At 42.5% G+C, this 17,783-nt stretch overlaps 2 protein-coding genes across 4 annotated transcripts; one reads left to right on the top strand and one right to left on the bottom strand.

The window, feature by feature from the left end:
- The first annotated feature begins 116 nt into the window (after nucleotides 1-116).
- LOC109874081 (NADH dehydrogenase [ubiquinone] 1 alpha subcomplex subunit 2-like) lies at nucleotides 117-1,309 on the top strand. Its single transcript, XM_020465838.2, has 3 exons — nucleotides 117-249; nucleotides 593-699; nucleotides 816-1,309. Exons 1-3 carry the CDS (start codon nucleotides 146-148, stop codon nucleotides 899-901), a joined length of 297 nt encoding a protein of 98 aa, XP_020321427.1. The 5' UTR covers nucleotides 117-145; the 3' UTR covers nucleotides 902-1,309.
- LOC109874082 (nucleolar protein dao-5) lies at nucleotides 1,302-17,381 on the bottom strand. 3 transcript variants are annotated; one of them, XM_031808755.1, is made up of 26 exons: nucleotides 16,971-17,379; nucleotides 16,389-16,444; nucleotides 15,930-16,048; nucleotides 15,380-15,453; nucleotides 14,823-14,951; nucleotides 14,599-14,709; nucleotides 14,392-14,517; nucleotides 14,057-14,242; nucleotides 13,422-13,556; nucleotides 13,144-13,335; nucleotides 12,839-13,030; nucleotides 11,717-11,908; nucleotides 11,411-11,602; nucleotides 11,110-11,298; nucleotides 10,517-10,690; nucleotides 10,225-10,416; nucleotides 9,873-10,118; nucleotides 9,681-9,773; nucleotides 5,957-6,053; nucleotides 5,635-5,829; nucleotides 5,213-5,298; nucleotides 3,708-3,954; nucleotides 2,574-3,074; nucleotides 2,383-2,483; nucleotides 2,206-2,251; nucleotides 1,302-2,122 (listed from the first exon to the last, which is right to left on the bottom strand). In XM_031808755.1, the coding sequence occupies exons 1-25, from the start codon at nucleotides 17,085-17,087 to the stop codon at nucleotides 2,225-2,227; spliced, it is 3,969 nt and encodes a 1,322-aa protein (XP_031664615.1). In that variant the 5' UTR covers nucleotides 17,088-17,379; the 3' UTR covers nucleotides 1,302-2,122; nucleotides 2,206-2,224. The 3 variants fall into 3 exon arrangements, with proteins under 3 accessions (XP_031664615.1, XP_031664616.1, XP_031664614.1); XM_031808756.1 differs by lacking the exon at nucleotides 2,206-2,251 and having other exon boundaries at nucleotides 5,957-6,050; nucleotides 16,971-17,381; XM_031808754.1 differs by lacking the exon at nucleotides 2,206-2,251 and having other exon boundaries at nucleotides 16,971-17,380.
- Nucleotides 17,382-17,783: the final 402 nt, after the last annotated feature.

Here is a 17,783-nt window from a genome sequence, read left to right as displayed (position 1 = left end):
GATTTGCGGCGCAAACGTTACGTCAACCTTAAACGTGGAATGTAATTGGGTGAATTCTCGAATTTAGCAAAGCTTCTTGAATGTGATTTGTTGATATGGAGAGTGGGTGGGTTCAGCAACATTCATCTAAAGCTGGTGAACCATCATGGCCGCTTCCGTAGTAAGAGGTATTGGCTCTAACCTTGCTAAAAACCTTCGAGAGATTCGTCTACATTTGTGCCAGACATCGCCTGCGAGTCAAGGAGCAAGGTAATTTTATTAATTTGACAACAGTCATATTTTCGTGAAATCGAAATAGTTAGCTACTCTGTCCTCATAGCTAGCACAATATACTGCCAGGCATGCTACATGTAAACATACAGTAGTTAGCGAACAATCGCAATTTAATATAGAATAAACTCATCTGAAATAATTTGTAGATCATGCATATGTATCTAACTACAGCTCTACAACATCGTTTCTATTATGTATCTTAATATTCAACATTTACTATTAATATAAATAGAAAACCCTTGTTTATTAGCTAGCTATTTCAGTGTTATGAATTGTAAAAGTTATTTAACTTGATTATTTATTATTCCATGTTCTCCAGGGATTTTGTGGAACAGCACTATGTGGAACTGAAGAAGGCAAACCCCACATTCCCCATCCTCATCAGGGAGTGCTCAGGTGTTCAGCCTAAGCTTTGGGCAAGATCTGGTGAGAGCATTGTTTCAGTAGCTAGGCGACTCACATCTGTCACCGCTCTATGTCAAGTCAAATGCAATGTTTATGGCCATGCATTCATTTGGTTCGTTCATGTACCTGTATTGCAGATTTTGGTAAGGAAAGCAGTGTGGCCCTTGACAACATGAATGCTGACCAAGTGGCTAAGGTGCTGGAGACAGTTGTGACATCATAATTATGACCAGCTCCCCCAGGACACCTTTCCAACTGAGATGGAGTGTGGATTGTAAAGGACTTGTATCACATAAATCTCTATTGCTGTTCTAATAAATCTGAGGACTAACTTGTGACATTCTGCTGCATTGATATGTTTGTTAATTGTTTGTTCATATGAACTACATTCTATTCATAGGTATGTGCATATATTGCTAAATCAATTGTTAAAATGTTAAAAGATACTGTCAAACTCAAAGGCTAGCACTGTTCAATGCTCCCAATTATGGTCTGAGAGAATTGACTGCCCAGTCAGCTTTGGACTGAAAGGTTCATACACAAGTGGCTGGCAACAATATGATTTTATATTCATGCTATAGATATTCACTTTTTCATAAGCTTTTATGAATAAAGAAACCAGATTAAGAGATTAAACCATTTTTATTGATAATGAACAATCAGAAAATGACAAATGGAAGAAAAGTTTGTTTTCACAAGAATGTGACACAAATACTGATTTGTAAACATGGGAGTTCAGCAAATTCTCTGAGTCAGTCAGATCAGCTATCCTCCTCTGGTCCCCCAGAACCTTCCTCTGCATAGGTGTATGGGTCTAACATAAGTGCTAAAACACAAGGCTATGGGCTCAGCAATAGGATTCGTGAGGTGCATAGTACAGTATTTGGAGTGACATTTGCTACAAGTGTTCCCCATTTTGAGTCCTAACAATCCCTTACCTTATACACAATTATGTGGAAGTGTTCACAGCTTAAAGAACAAAAAGGAAAACCCACAACATGCAAGAGTACTACACCCTACAACATTATCAAGACAGCAATGCTAGACCAAGGACATATTAATACCTAATGATTGTTTTATCATGGGTTAGGACTTGGCAAATACACTGACGATGGGTTTACGTTCCATCAGGCTGTGCAAATGTGTTAGTTTCTGTGTCCCGTTTATTCAACATTTCAAATAGAATGGTATGATTATTTTGCCTTTTTCATGTCAATACATGCCTGGTTTAGCAAGCTTATAGAATATATGGTTAAAACATAGATTGTGTTGTTAGTAACACAATACAGATGTTCCCCTAAAATACATGTGTAGAACCTAAAGTACATGTACAGGCCAGAACTCCAGTTTCCCCTTCTTTTGGTTGAAACCTCAGGCACCAGGTGGTCTTCTGATTGACGTTGGCAGCTCCACTTCATTCCCTGGAGAAGATATCCACCATCTCCTGCAAAGTAACATTAAATTTGAGAAATGATGTAAGTCATTTTGGGCTCTGGGAAAATGACAGAATATATGATGTATATGTACCTCAAATTTCACCATTGGATTATTTCTTTTTGGAGGACTTATTGTTCTTAAGAAAAAGAAAAAAGTAAATATCAGTGCCATTATAACTATTTTATGCATCCAAATAACACTATTTGCATAATGCATAATTTTCTATTGATATGCACCTATGCCCCAGATAGTGTTTCTGTCCCATACCTTAGTCACTTCTGTGTTAGGCAAAAGTCCTGTTGAGGCTTTTACTGGTGTTTTCCATGCAGTTTTAATTTTCTCCTTTTTCTCTGTCAGCTTGTTTTTCTCTGTAGAACCCAATGATAATGGAAACACACAACAAATTAATTTAATACTTAGAGAAGCAACCTTTCTTGTTTGTCCCGCATTGCACTTACTCTTTTTGTTTTTGGGGGTCTCTGGTGTAAGGCTCGGTTCAGGAGTTGAGATTGCAGAGTCTTTCACAGTGTTTTCAGCTTTAGCAGCCTTCTTCTTTTTCTTCTTTGTTTCAATGCCTGGAGTTGTATTTTCCTTCACAGCGCTCCTTTTCTCTGCAACTTTCTTCTTCTTCTTCTTCTTCTTTTTGGGAGTCTCTAGCTCCTCCGGCTCAGGGGTGGGAGGAAGAGGCCTCTTAGCAGCTGTGGTCTTTGGAGTTTCCTTGGTCTGGTTGTTGGTTGGTGGTGTCAGGTTGGATGCTGTGTTTTTCTTGCTCTTTTTTATTTTTATTTTTTTTGGGACGAAGTCTGTTTTTTCGTCCTCTTCCGGTGACTCCCTCTCGGCCTTCGCACCTCTTCTTTTCTTCACCCTCTTTCTTTTCCTTTTCTTGAGTGACTTTGCTGACAGAACAAGAGTGGTGGAGCCAGACTCTGAAGCCGGGGTGGTATCCACCTTGGAATCGTCTGTAAAATGGAGAAAATCGATGTAACAGAAATGTTGACTATAGATGATGGTTACAGGTTACATTCAGTTATTTAGCAGGTAATAAAAGGCATCCCCTAGCCCTACCCTTTGCCTAGTAGTGGTTAAGGGTTGTTTATGGTCCAGGTATAATTATCATTAGCTTTCTCTTGTGCCTCTTTCTCTCAGGGCTCTCCAACTCTGTTCCTGAAGAGCTAATGTCCTGTAGGTTTTAACTCAAACTCTGTTCCTGAAGAGCTAATGTCCTGTAGGTTTTAACTCCAACCCTGTTCCTGGAGATCTACCCTCCTGTAGGTTTTAACTCAAACTCTGTTCCTGAAGAGCTAATGTCCTGTAGGTTTTAACTCCAACCCTGTTCCTGGAGATCTACCCTCCTGTAGGTTTTAACTCCAACCCTGTTCCTGGAGATCTACCCTCCTGTAGGTTTTAACTCCAACTCCAGTTGTAACTAACATAATTCAGCTTATCAACCAGCTAATGTTTTAGAATCAGGTGTGCTACATTGGGTTTGAGTTAAAACCTACAGGACACTAGCTTTCCAGGAACAGGGTTGAAGTTAACCTACAGGATGGTAGCTCTCTGGAAACAGGGTTAGAGAGCTCTGGATAGTATACCTGATGGAGTCAGCTCCAACCCCTTTGTGTCCAGACTGGACTCATCACCATCCTCCTCTACTGCAGGCTGCCCATTCTCTTCAACCTCCCCCTTCTTCTTCTTCTTCATCTTCTTCTTCTTGGGAGTTGCGTCCGTTGTCTCCTTACTCCTCTTCCTCTTTGATCCAGGTGTTGGGGTATCAGTGTTTGGCTCCTCTGTCTCTGTGGGGATTGTCTCAACAATTGTCTCAATGGTCACTTTTTCAGGCTACATGGTGATGAAAAACAGAGGGGCAACAACAATAGAATATTGTTTAGATCAAAGCAAAACTTTCAATCAAAGCATTTGGTCACTTTGATTTATTGTTTCATATCAGCCGTGCACAGGGTGTCTCACAGACACAGGGTGTCTCACAGACATAGGGTGTCTCACAGACACAGGGTGTCTCACAGACACAGGGTGTCTCACAGACACAGGGTGTCTCACAGACACAGGGTGTCTCACAGACATAGGGTGTCTCACAGACACAGGGTGTCTCACAGACACAGGGTGTCTCACAGACATAGGGTGTCTCACAGACACAGGGTGTCTCACAGACATAGGGTGTCTCACAGACACAGGGTGTCTCAGCAGACACAGGGTGTCTTCACAGACACAGGGCTCAGACACAGGGTGTCTTCACAGACACAGGGTGTCTTCTCAGACACAGGATGTCTTCTCAGACACAGGGTGTCTTCTCAGACACAGGATGTCTTCTCAGACACAGGGTGTCTTCACAGACACAGGGTGTCTTCACAGACACAGGGTGTCTTCTCAGACACAGGGTGTCTTCTCAGACACAGGGCTCAGACACAGGGTGTCTTCACAGACACAGGGTGTCTTCTCAGACACAGGATGTCTTCTCAGACACAGGGTGTCTTCTCAGACACAGGGTGTCTTCTCAGACACAGGGCTCAGACACAGGGTGTCTTCACAGACACAGGGTGTCTTCTCAGACACAGGATGTCTTCACAGACACAGGGTGTCTTCTCAGACACAGGGTGTCTTCTCAGACACAGGGCTCAGACACAGGGTGTCTTCACAGACACAGGGTGTCTTCTCAGACACAGGATGTCTTCTCAGACACAGGATGTCTTCTCAGACACAGGATGTCTTCTCAGACACAGGATGTCTTCTCAGACACAGGATGTCTTCTCAGACACAGGGTGTCTTCTCAGACACAGGATGTCTTCTCAGACACAGGATGTCTTCTCAGACACAGGGTGTCTTCTCAGACACAGGGTGTCTTCTCAAACACAGGGTGTCTTCACAGACACAGGGTGTCTTCTCAGACACAGGGTGTCTCAGACACAGGGTGTCTTCACAGACACAGGGTGTCTTCACAGACACAGGGTGTCTTCACAGACACAGGGTGTCTTCACAGACACAGGGTGTCTCAGACACAGGGTGTCTCAGACACAGGGTGTCTTCACAGACACAGGGTGTCTCACAGACAAAGGGTTACATCATTGATTACTTTACTTACCTCCAAGTCTTCAGATGCTGAATTGGTGATAACTGGGTCAACACACTCCTTTGACTCCTCTTCGAAAGCAGTTCTGATCTCAGCAGCTAAAGATACATTTAAAAATACATTTCATAAGACTGGTAATTTACTTGTTTGACTGTATTTTGCTTGTTTTTCTCCCTCTCAGTTATTTCATTGCAAGATGATGGCAAGTCATATCTTTTTTATTTCATCCCAAACTTTCTGAACAGTGTTTCTGTTGTGACTGTCCTCTCTCTGTGTTTCACTTTTGTTGAACACTCATTTTTACTTAGCTTATGTTCCTGTCATTTGTTAATTTAGATACTGCATTATGATGTGCATTATGATGTGATCCAAGTTGTCAGTGGAGTCCACGTATGGTTCTTCTAGACCAGGTGGGGAGAAATGGCTGGTCTTACCCGTAGCAGGGGCTTCTGATGGGAGTTCAGGGGTGTCACTCTTGTCCTCTGATGTTGTAGAGGTCACTATCTGATCCTCTGTCTTGGGCTTCTCTGACGAAGTGTCCGTCTTTAGGACCTTCTGGGGACTCTCTGGGTCCTCCTCCTCCTTTGCACTCTCTGGCCCAGAGGCAGGGGGTGTGTCTACCTCAGGGACTGTCATGGAAAGGAGGAGGTCATAGATAGCCACAGACACAGAACTAACCAAAATGCAACTACACCAAGCAAAATGGTCAACACCAAAAAACAACACATGACAGGAGTGAGGTCTGGGCTGGTGTACCTTCAGGAGGAGATCCTTCAATATCGGTTGGATCATCACTGCTGTTTTCCTCAGCTGCTGTTTCAGTTGTAGGTATGACTGGAACAGCTTCAACCTTCTGTCAAGGCATGAAGTGCAATATGAATAAGGAACCAATATGGTGTTGGTGGAAAAATGAACAATTAGCAGTCCAGAAAGAATGTCCATGACATCACTACATCTCCCGTACCGTACATACCTGTTGGACTGTGTTCCATGACATCACTACATCTCCCGTACCGTACATACCTGTTGGACTGTGTTCCATGACATCCCTACATCTCCCGTACCGTACATACCTGTTGGACTGTGTTCCATGACATCCCTACATCACCCGTACCGTACATACCTGTTGGACTGTGTTCCATGACATCCCTACATCACCCGTACCGTACATACCTGTTGGACTGTGTTCCATGACATCCCTACATCACCCGTACCGTACATACCTGTTGGACTGTGTTCCATGACATCCCTACATCACCCGTACCGTACATACCCGTTGGACTGTGTTCCATGACATCCCTACATCTCCCATACAGTACATACCTGTTGGACTGTGTTCCATGACATCCCTACATCACCCGTACCGTACATACCCGTTGGACTGTGTTCCATGACATCCCTACATCACCCGTACCGTACATACCTGTTGGACTGTGTTCCATGACATCCCTACATCTTCCGTACCGTACATACCCGTTGGACTGTGTTCCATGACATCCCTACATCTCCCGTACCGTACATACCTGTTGGACTGTGTTCCATGACATCACTACATCTCCCGTACAGTACATACCTGTTGGACTGTGTTCCATGACATCCCTACATCACCCGTACCGTACATACCCGTTGGACTGTGTTCCATGACATCCCTACATCACCCGTACCGTACATACCCATTGGACTGTGTTCCATGACATCCCTACATCGTCCATACCGTACAAACCTCTGCTGGACTGTAATTTAGGGCTGACCCCAATTAGTTGATTGGTCGATTGTTTGGCTGTTGGTCGACTGAGGTTGTATATATTTGTTACTGCTCGACTAAACAGTACCAGTTAAAGGTTTGGACACACCTACTCATTCCAGGGTTTTTCTTTATTTTGTACTATTTTCTACATTGTAGAAAAGTAGTGAAGACATCAAAAATATGAAATAACACATATGGAATCATGTAGTAAACAAAAGTGTCAAACAAATCAAAATATAATTTATATTTGAGATTCTTCAAAGTAGCCACCCTTTGCCTTGACGACAGCTTTGCACACTCTTTGCATTCTCTCAACCAACTTCATGTGGTAGTCACCTGGAATGCCTTTCAATTAACAAGTGTGCCTTGTTAAAAGTTCATTTGTGAAATTTCTTTCCTTCTTAATGCGTTTGAGCCAATCAGTTTTGTTGTGACAAGGTAGGGGTGGTATACAGAAGATAGCCATATTTGGTAAAAACCCAAGTCCATATTATGGCAAGAACAGCTCAAATAAGCAAAGAGAAACGACAGTCCATCATTACTTTAAGACATGAAGGTCAGTCAATCCAGAAAATTAAGAACTTTGAAAGTTTCTTCAAGTACAGTCGTAAAAAACAACCATGCTATGATGAAACTGGCTCTCATGAGGACCACCACAGGACAGGAAGACCCAGAGTTACCTCTGTTGCAGAGGATACGTTCATTCAGTTACCAGCCTGAGAAATTGCTGCCCAACTAAATGCTTCACAGAGTTCAAGTAACAGACACATCTCAACATCAAATGTTCAGAGGAGACTGCGTGAATCAGGCATTCATGGTCGAATTGCTGAAAAGAAACCACTACTAAAGGACACCAATAAGAGGAAGAGACTTAATTTGGCCAAGAATTACTAGCTATGGACATTAGAACGGTGGAAATCTGTCCTTTGAGATTTTTGGTTCCAACCGCCGTGTTTTTGTGAGATGCAGAGCAGGTGAACGTATGATCTCCGCATGTGTGGTTCCCACCGTGAAGCATGGAGGAGGAGGTGTGATGGTGTGGGGGTGCTTTGCTGGTGACACTGTAAGTGATTTATTTAGAATTTAAAGCACACTTAACCAGCATGGCTACCACAGCGTTCTGCTGCGATACACCATAACATCTGGTTTGCACTTAGTGGGACTATCATTTGTTTTTCAACGGGACAATGACCCAACACACCTCCAGGCTGTGTAAGGGCTATTTGACTAAAGAGAGTGATGGAGTGCTGCATCAGATGACCTGGCCTCCACAATCACCCGACCTCAACCCAATTGAGATGGTTTGGATGAGTTGGACCGCAGAGTGAAGCAAAAGCAGCCAACATGTGTTCAGCATATGTGGGAACTCCTTCAAGACTGTTGGAAAATTATTATAGGTGAAGCTGGTTGAGAGAATGCAACGAGTGTGCAAAGCTGTCATCAAGGCAAAGGGTGGCAACTTGAAGAATCTAACATCTATTTGGATTCGTTTAACTCTTTTTTGGTTACTACATGATTCCATAAGTGTTATTTCATAGTTTTGTCTTCACTACTATTCTTCAATGTAAAAATAAAGAAAAACCCTTGAATGAGTAGGTGTGTCCAAACTTTTGTCTGGTACTGTATATCACCAGTGGTACATTTACCTTTAATTCCTAGAATTTATAATCTACAATGTTTGTTACTCTGGTTATGTTAGTTATTTTAATGCATTAAATATTATTATTCCAGTCTTCCCCGTGTCATTGTCGGAGTGGACACATTATTAACAGAGCGCACAACCTATGCTACACTTGTGAGAAACTAGTTTTGGTTTATTTCATTTAATTTACGAGTTTGGTCAATTTAGTCATTGTCTTTTATTTGGAGCGCTCCTGTCCATGTTGAGTAAAGACGCGCACAAATAGAAGTAGGCCATAGGCTACCTGAAAAATCTCCCCAGCTCTCTCCCTTTTGATAACCACTTAGCATGAAAGCAAAACATGTCATGCTCTGAGCTAGTTGAAACATCATAAAATATGCCTACATGATTACTTCTCATCAGTGTTTGACTTGGACTGAAATATGTTCTGGTACTCATTTTGGGTGCTGGTACCATTTATATTTAGGTGGCCATGTGTAGCCAATGTAAATTATAGGATATTTATTTTATCAGGATACTTTCTACCTGCAAGCTGCAGTTTTTATTTGTTGGCTTTATGTAGACACATTTGACATAGTTGGTTACTTTTTCATTTAGATTTGGATAGAATTTGTATTAACCACATGACCATGATTTTCAGATATGAAGCCGTTATTATAAATTAAATTAAACTGTTTCATAAAAATGTGCATATGAACTGGCACACAGATGGGTAGGATTGGTAAGATAAATTTGCATTCCACATGAAACGTTTGCTAACTCCTCATGTAGCCTATTACTGGCAACTTCAGGAGAGTAATGGCAGAACCTGTGAAAGCCAGCAGGAGAGGGAGGAGAATAGTGGAGTCAGGTTCTCTTCTGGTTATCTAGATCTCTGGCGCCATCATGAGGCATTTGTCTTATTTCATCAAACCATAAGCTTTAAGCCTCAGACAAGCTCAATGCATAAAGTTATTTTTGTTAAAACACATAGGGTGTGTCTATATATGGAAAAATACTACTTTCTTTTTGGACCAGACGACTTTCGGTCGACAAAGATTTGTTTTAGTCCGGGACAGCCCTAGTTAAATTTGATGGGCTATGAGACTGACCGATGGTGTTTCTTCATCCTCACTGTCTGAGGAATCTTTGTCCTCCTCCTGTACTGGAGTTGAAGGTTTGGCTACGGAGGTAGCAGTGACCTTCTGTAGAAACAAAAACAAATAAACAGAATGTAGGTACAACTGCAGACGCCAAATCATCACCAAAAACACATTAGAACAGGTTAATAACATATGACTTACTTTAGCTGGCTTGCCCTCCTCAGTGTCAGACTCATCACTGTCCGAGCTGTCGGCCTTCTTAGCTGCAGCAGGGGCCTTGGGTGTGGTTTTAGCCGGGCTGGAAGTGGGCTTGGCAGGGGCCTGCCTGGCTGGAGCCTCATCCTCACTGTCAGAGGAATCTGAGCTGTCAGTCTCCATCTTAGCAGCTGCTGCTGGGGTCTTAGGAGAGGCTTTGGCCTTGCTTGGGGTTGAGACTGGGGTGGTTTTCTGCTTGGTAGTAGATTCAGGTTTAAGAAGGTTCTAGGATTATACACCAATTATCACAGGATTAACACCACTATCAAATCATATATTTCTGGCATATGATACAGACCTTTACAGGAGCCTCCTCTTCACTGTCTGAGTCGGAGCTGTCGCTGTCAGAGCTCTGTGTTTTCTTCCCTGCAGCAGGAGTCTTGGGAGCAACTGTAGCCTGACTGGGGGTGACTACACTGGGCTTTACTGGGGCTGCTGGGATCGCCTTGGCTGGTTTCACAGGAGCAGCTTTGGGTGTCTGTGCAGGTTTCTGGAACAAATAATTATTTCAGAAATAAAACAACTCAATATTTGTTTTTCTTATTGACAAGGGGAAGTGGTTTAATGACTATTTCTCAAGTGTGACATACTTTGACAGTAACCTCCTCTTCACTGTCTGAGGTGTCACTGTCTGAGGTCTCTGCTTTACTGGGAGCTGTAGGGGTGGCTGGAGTCTTACTGGGAGCTGAGGCCTTACTGGGAGCTGAGGCCTTACTGGGAGCTGAGGCCTTACTGGGAGCTGCCTCTATGACTGTAGCAGGAGTCTGAAACACAAATCCACACAGAGAAGTGTAAATAAACAACATTAAAGTTGTACATTTTCGAGACATGATTCCACAGAAAAAAAGCTGTTTGCGTGTTCTAATAGCGCAAATATTCTTTCATCTGCGTGAAAGGAATGTCCTCCTCACTGCTGTCACTGTCTGAGCTCTCTGCTGGTTTTGAGGGAGTGATAGCTAGTTTGCTGGACTTCACTGGTTCTGGTGATTTCACTGCTACAGCCTTGACTGGAGCAGCTTCCCCCAGCTTGGTCTTAGGGAGAGAGCAGATGCAGATCTGGAGACTATCACAGAAGTAATGACTTTTGGTGTTTATGGTCTACTGCACTTCCTATGACCTACAGTAGATCAAGTTGTGCGTTGTACAGTAAATGGAATCTATATAGTAGGATTATTTTACAAACCTTAGGAGCCTCCTCCTCACTGTCTGAGTCAGAGCTGTCGCTGTCAGAGCTCTGTGCTTTCTTCTCTGCAGCAGGAGTCTTGGGAGCAACTGTAGCCTGACTGGGGGTGACTTCACTGGGCTTCACTGGGGCTGCTGGGATCGCCTTGGCTGGTTTCACAGGAGCAGCTTTCAGGGTCTGTGTTGATTTCTGAAACAAAAAAATATCAAGGTATTATATCAGGAATAAAACAAACTCAATATTTGTTTTTATTAGTGACAAGGAGAAATGGTTAAATTACTATTTCTCAGGTGTGACTTACCTTTATAGTTAACTCATCTTCACTGTCTGAGTCAGAGCTGTCGCTGTCAGAGCTCCGTGCTTTCTTCCCTGCAGCAGGAGTCTTGGGAGCAGCTGTAGCCTGACTGGGGGTGACTATACTGGGCTTCACTGGGGCTGCTGGGATCGCCTTGGCTGGTTTCACAGGAGCAGCTTTCAGGGTCTGTGTTGATTTCTGAAACAAAAAATTATATCAAGGCATTATATCAGGAATAAAACCAACTCAATATTTGTTTTTATTAGTGACAAGGAGAAATGGTTAAATTACTATTTCTCAGGTGTGACTTACCTTTACAGTTAACTCATCTTCACTGTCTGAGTCAGAGCTGTCGCTGTCAGAGCTCCGTGCTTTCTTCCCTGCAGCAGGAGTCTTGGGAGCAGCTGTAGCCTGACTGGGGGTGACTATACTGGGCTTCACTGGGGCTGCTGGGATCGCCTTGGCTGGTTTCACAGGAGCAGCTTTCAGGGTCTGTGTTGATTTCTGAAACAAAAAATTATATCAAGGCATTATATCAGGAATAAAACCAACTCAATATTTGTTTTTATTAGTGACAAGAAATGGTTTAATTACTATACTGAACAAAAATATGAACGCAACATGCAACAATTTCAAAGATTTTACTGAGTTACACTTCATAAAAGGAAATCCATCAATTGAAATCAATTGATTAAACCCTAATCTATGGATTTAACATGACTGGGCAGTGGTGCAGCCATGGGTGGGCCTTGGAGGGCATGAGCCCATCCATTTGGCAGCCAGGCCCAACCACCGGGGAGCTAGGCCCAGCCAATCAGAATTAGTTTTTCAACACAAAAGGGCTTTTACAGACAGAAATACCCCTCAGCACCCCACCCTCCTCAGACAATCCGGCAGGTGAAGAAGCCGGTTGTGGAGGTCCTGGGCTGGCATGGTTACACATTGTCTGCCGCTGTGAGGCCGGTTGGATGTACTGCCAAATTCTCCAAAATGACGTTGGAGGCAGCTTATGGTAGAGAAATTAACATTAAATTCTATGGCAACAGCTCTGGTGAACATTCCTGCAATCAGCATACCAACTGCACGCTCCCTCAGAACTTGAGACATGTGTGGCATTGTTTTGTGTGACAAAACTGCACATTTTAAAGTGGCCTTTTATTGTCGCCAGCACAAGGTGCACCTGTGTAATAATCATGCTGTTTACCCAGAATCTTGATATGCCACACCAGTCAGGTGGGTGGATTATTCTGGCAAAGGAGAAATGCTCACTAACAGGGATGTAAACACATTTGTGCACAAAATTAGAGAGAAATAAGCTTTTAGTGCGTACGGAACATTACTGGGATCTTTTATTTCAAATCATGAAACATGGGACCCTCACTTTACATGTTGAATTTATATTTTTGTTCAGTGTATTTCTCAAGTGTGACTTACCTTTACAGTTAACTCATCTTCACTGTCTGAGTCAGAGCTGTCGCTGTCAGAGCTCTGTGCTTTCTTCTCTGCAGCAGGAGTATTGGCAGCAGCTTTAGCCTGACTGGGGGTGACTATACTGGGCTTCACTGGGGCTGCTGGGATCGCCTTGGCTGGTTTCACAGGAGCAGCTTTCAGGGTCTGTGTTGATTTCTGAAACAAAAAAATATATCAAGGTATTATATCAGGAATAAAACCAACTCAATATTTGTTTTTATTAGTGACAAGGAGAATGGTTAAATTACTATTTCTTAGGTGTGACTTACCTTTACAGTTAACTCATCTTCACTGTCTGAGTCAGAGCTGTCGCTGTCAGAGCTCCGTGCTTTCTTCCCTGCAGCAGGAGTCTTGGGAGCAGCTGTAGCCTGACTGGGGGTGACTATACTGGGCTTCACTGGGGCTGCTGGGCTCGCCTTTGCTGGTTTCACAGGAGCAGCTTTGGGTGTCAGTGCAGGATTCTGAAACAAATAATTATATCAAGCTCTTCAAGAAAATAAACTTGCTATAGGACAGGGTAGCATGATATTAGTCAGTTGTGACCTACTTTTACAGGAGCCTCCTCCTCAGTGTCATCACTGTCACTGTCTGAGCTGTTTTTTTTAATAGGGGTGGATTTCACTGCTTCTGCCTTGACCAGAGTTGCAGCCACAGGCTTGGCTTTGGGTGTCGCCACAGGTTTCTGGAACAGAGACAAATGAAACATGGCATGAGAACCATGTTTCCTGGTCGGTGTCACAGACAGTCACTCGAAGCTGAGCGCCATTATAGAGCTTGTCAGGCTAGAGCCAAGGGGATTGACCCTGTCCAAACAGAGTTACAGGACCATGGGTCACTGCTTCAACACAAAGACAGAGGAGCAGGACAGCCCTGCCAAATACAAACTGTCCACGGGGGTGTTAGCTGTGAATTTAGAGGACTATAATAATATCTATGCCAATGTTCACACACATCATTACAGTGACTGGACGACAGATATGGTTGTCTGTGTATCTCTACTGTTAAAGTTGATTCATAAAAAATACTGTACAATGGGTCAAAGGAAGTTCAGGAAGTCACCAATCATTGTGCTCCAAGTTTTTATTATATGACTTCCCAGCTTGTATGTCATAGAATATATTTCAGACTCAAGCTTAAATTTGTGTGAGAGCATTACTGTAGTCAGGTATCATTAGGATTCACCTTTTTAGGAGCCTCCTCCTCACTGTCTGAGTCAGAGCTGTCGCTGTCAGAGCTCTGTGTTTTCTTCCCTGCAGCAGGAGTCTTGGGAGCAACTGTAGCCTGACTGGGGGTGACTACACTGGGCTTTACTGGGGCTGCTGGGATCGCCTTGGCTGGTTTCATAAGAGCAGCCGTAGATGCTAGTTTCTAAAAACACAGAAGAGTGAAGATGGAAAGACAAATGCATGGCATTCAGGCGTTGTCGAATAACCATGCTATTACCTAGGAGTAACCATTACCAGTCCAATAATTTAGCTGAAATTAATTTAATTTACAACGATTCAGGTGTGACATACTTTGACAGTAACCTCCTCTTCACTGTCTGAACTCTCTGCTTTACTGGGAGCTGTGGGGATGGCTGGAGTCTTACTGGGAGCTGAGGCCTTACTGGGAGCTGAGGCCTTACTGGGAATGACAACAGTCTGAAATACACAGAGTAAACATTTCATAAATCTGAATTTTACAGAATGTAGTTATAACACAATTGTCGTAAGAGCCCTCACCTGTGATGGATGAATCTCATTCTCACTGTCTGATTCGCTGTTCCCGTCTACATGTTTTGAGGGCGTGGTGGTAGGGACAGCTGAAGAGGCCTTTGGGGTGACAGTATCTCCCTGGAAGAGAGGTAAGCATTCAGACACATGGGATACACAGTCAATTTCATATAATGTATATACCTCATTTATCAAGAAAGCCTTTATCCTCCAAATGGAACACCATGTTTCACCTGTGTGAGGGGAATCTCCTCCTTGCTCTCAGAGTCGCTGTCTGAGCTCACTGCTGGTTTTAAAGGGGTGACCGCTGGTACAGGGGCTGATGTTTCCACTGTCCCGTTACTGACTGGAGTAGATGACAACTTCGATAATGACACAGAAATCGGAATGTCAGTAGTCAGCAACTATATCAAATGGAGCTAAATAACTATAAATACAGTATTATATCTGTGTTATGATTGTTTTAAGCATCCTAGAAACATTTAACAATCTTCAATTTGCTAATCCAAACCTATTCAAGTCCCCAAAAGGCTGTATTGTCGTAACATAAATCTCTACACCACACACACACACACATATATATATATATATACACATACATATATACACACATACATATATATACACATACATATACATACATATATATACATACACACATATATATATATATATACAGACATATACACACACACATAAATATATATATATATATATACACATATATATATATATATAGCTCTGGTGCCAAGGCCCGACCCAAATCACAGCTCCTCCTCTATCTACCCACCTCATCCTGTGGGACCGGCTCCTCATTCTCTGGGGTTGCACCCTGGGGTGTGTGGGGGGCAGGAGGTAGAGAATCTGGAAAACAGCTGAGTAATGAGGAATGCTGAATTTACACTGTTGATCACGTGCAACTATGAATGCCAGATGGGGCGGTAGGTAAACCCAGCGGCTAAGGAGTTGGGCCTGTAGCTGAAGGGTGGCCAATTTGAATTCCGGGCCAGGGTGCTGGAAAAGGGGGGAATTGATCTGGCAACTGGAGGGCTGCTATGTTCACATCCTGAAAACATTCCCCTACCGTTGGGCAGCTTGACCCATGTAGCTTTACCATAGTGCTTGTCTCAATTATATGTGCCCTCTGAGAGGGAGGTTGAGAACGGAACAGAAGAAACATTTTCATTTTTCGCCGTAACATGGACAATAAAGTTTTATTGTATCAAGTCTATCTTCTCTGTGGAACAGTTTAATGCTGTTTTTTGGTTGATTAAGAGTTTGTGAATTTGATACACTGTGAACATTATATTTAATGTAGGGCAGGAGGTCTGGTAGCCTACCAATTGGTTTTGAGTCCACATCTTCTTCTTCTTTGGTTGATGGATCGGCCTTAATCTTCTTCAGGGTGGTGGAATCCACTTCAGGCTCTTGTTTTGGATTTTGTCCAATGTCCGAGACCCTGAAAATGTGTTATGGCAGCAGTACATAACAAATGATATACCTTAAGATGCCATGACATGTTTACATTTAAGTCATTTAGTAGATGCTCTTATCCAGAGTGTCTTACAGGAGCAACTATGGTTAAGTGCCTTGCTCAAGGGCACATTGGCAGATTTCTTTTCACCTAGTCAAGCTCAGGGTTCAAACCAGAGACCTTTCAGTTACTGGCCCAAAGCTCTTAACCAATGGGCTACCTCCCGCCCAAAGGTACATAGTACATTATGTTATATAGGCACTGCATAATGACAATATGTGCCTGAGGCAAACTAAACGAATATGACATATTATACTATACTTACTTGGTCCAACTTGTGTAGATGTCATGTAAAGAGGTGATCTCTTCTGGTGCTTCCATCTATAGGTCACCAAAAGCATAAATGCATGATGAATGATGTAGAGTATTTTATATTAAATACGTCTCTATACATTTTGGAAAAAGTATTAAAGACAACTGAATACATTTACAATTGCTGTAAATACATTTATTAATCTGAAAAACAAGTAGACGAAGATAATTTCGCAACAACGACAATGGTGCGCATTTCACAAAATGTACAGTGCCACCATTCATGGCCCCAACGTGTGTTCAACTGTTACATAATGTTCTACATCAGTTATGGCTGACTAAATCCAAGGTAGAGATTCAGAAAGACGCAACATTCAAAGGGAAAGTCAATTGCAAACATTTACATAAATGTAGGTTTATTCAGATACAAAATATTGAAAATAATTAAAGCAAATCTCACCTAATATTAAATTACACTACTTAAATCCTGGATAACCACACATATTTCAAAATGGTCAAATACACTATGTGCTAATATAGGTTTAATGAGAAGTTGAAACGGAAAAAAAGAGAGTTGGATAGTATCAAAACATACCTGAGTTACATGTTTTTTCAGCACGTTTGCAGCCTTCTGGTAACCATTCTCCTTTAAATGCTGATAAATCAAATAAAGCAAGGCACTATTTGACGCACTCGGGTCCTTTGAAGTCATCGTTTTAAGGTAGAACGAATAGCACAATCAAAATAATCAATTAAATGGCTTTAATCTACTGATTAAGAGCTCTTCATCCTCACTGTCTGCAGGAATTTGCCATGTACTTACAGCGACTACGCCCCCTTCGATGTGCATGATGGGACATGTAGTGAAGTGCACCTGAGTCTTTTAATTGGTCCAGCATTTCTCACTGACTTGACACTACCTTGTTGCTACTTAAAATGTGGTGTTATCATCTCACAATGATCTAACAATTCCATACATATAGAGACGTAACATATTATAAGCCTTATAATAGGATTATTATAAAGGCTCATGCATGCTTATAACAAGCCACAAAGCATTATACCCGCAGCGTCATCAATGATGTCAGGACCATGTGAGTGACATGTGTCCTGGGGATTTAGAACCATTGCATTTGAGAGTCAAATTCTTACACAATTATCAGCAATACATTACACAGTACACGATACAAGGGTGTGATCCCCTCTTAAATGTGTATAACAAACTAAACGTAGGTTTAGGTAAAAGGTAAAACCTTGTGGCATTTTTATGACCCACCAAATAGATACAATCCTTTTGATTTGTCCCAATCCACCTGTGGGTCTCAAACCATCGTTTGTAAACTCATGCCGCGTACAAAACAACTGGGAACTCTGAAAAATACGAGGTCAAATCATGACGTTAGTGATC

Source organism: Oncorhynchus kisutch, linkage group LG29, assembly GCF_002021735.2.
Source record: "Oncorhynchus kisutch isolate 150728-3 linkage group LG29, Okis_V2, whole genome shotgun sequence".
NCBI classification, from domain to species: Eukaryota; Metazoa; Chordata; class Actinopteri; order Salmoniformes; family Salmonidae; genus Oncorhynchus; species Oncorhynchus kisutch.
Note: the sequence above shows the minus strand (reverse complement) of the source record. Positions and strands in the feature narration are given on the sequence as shown.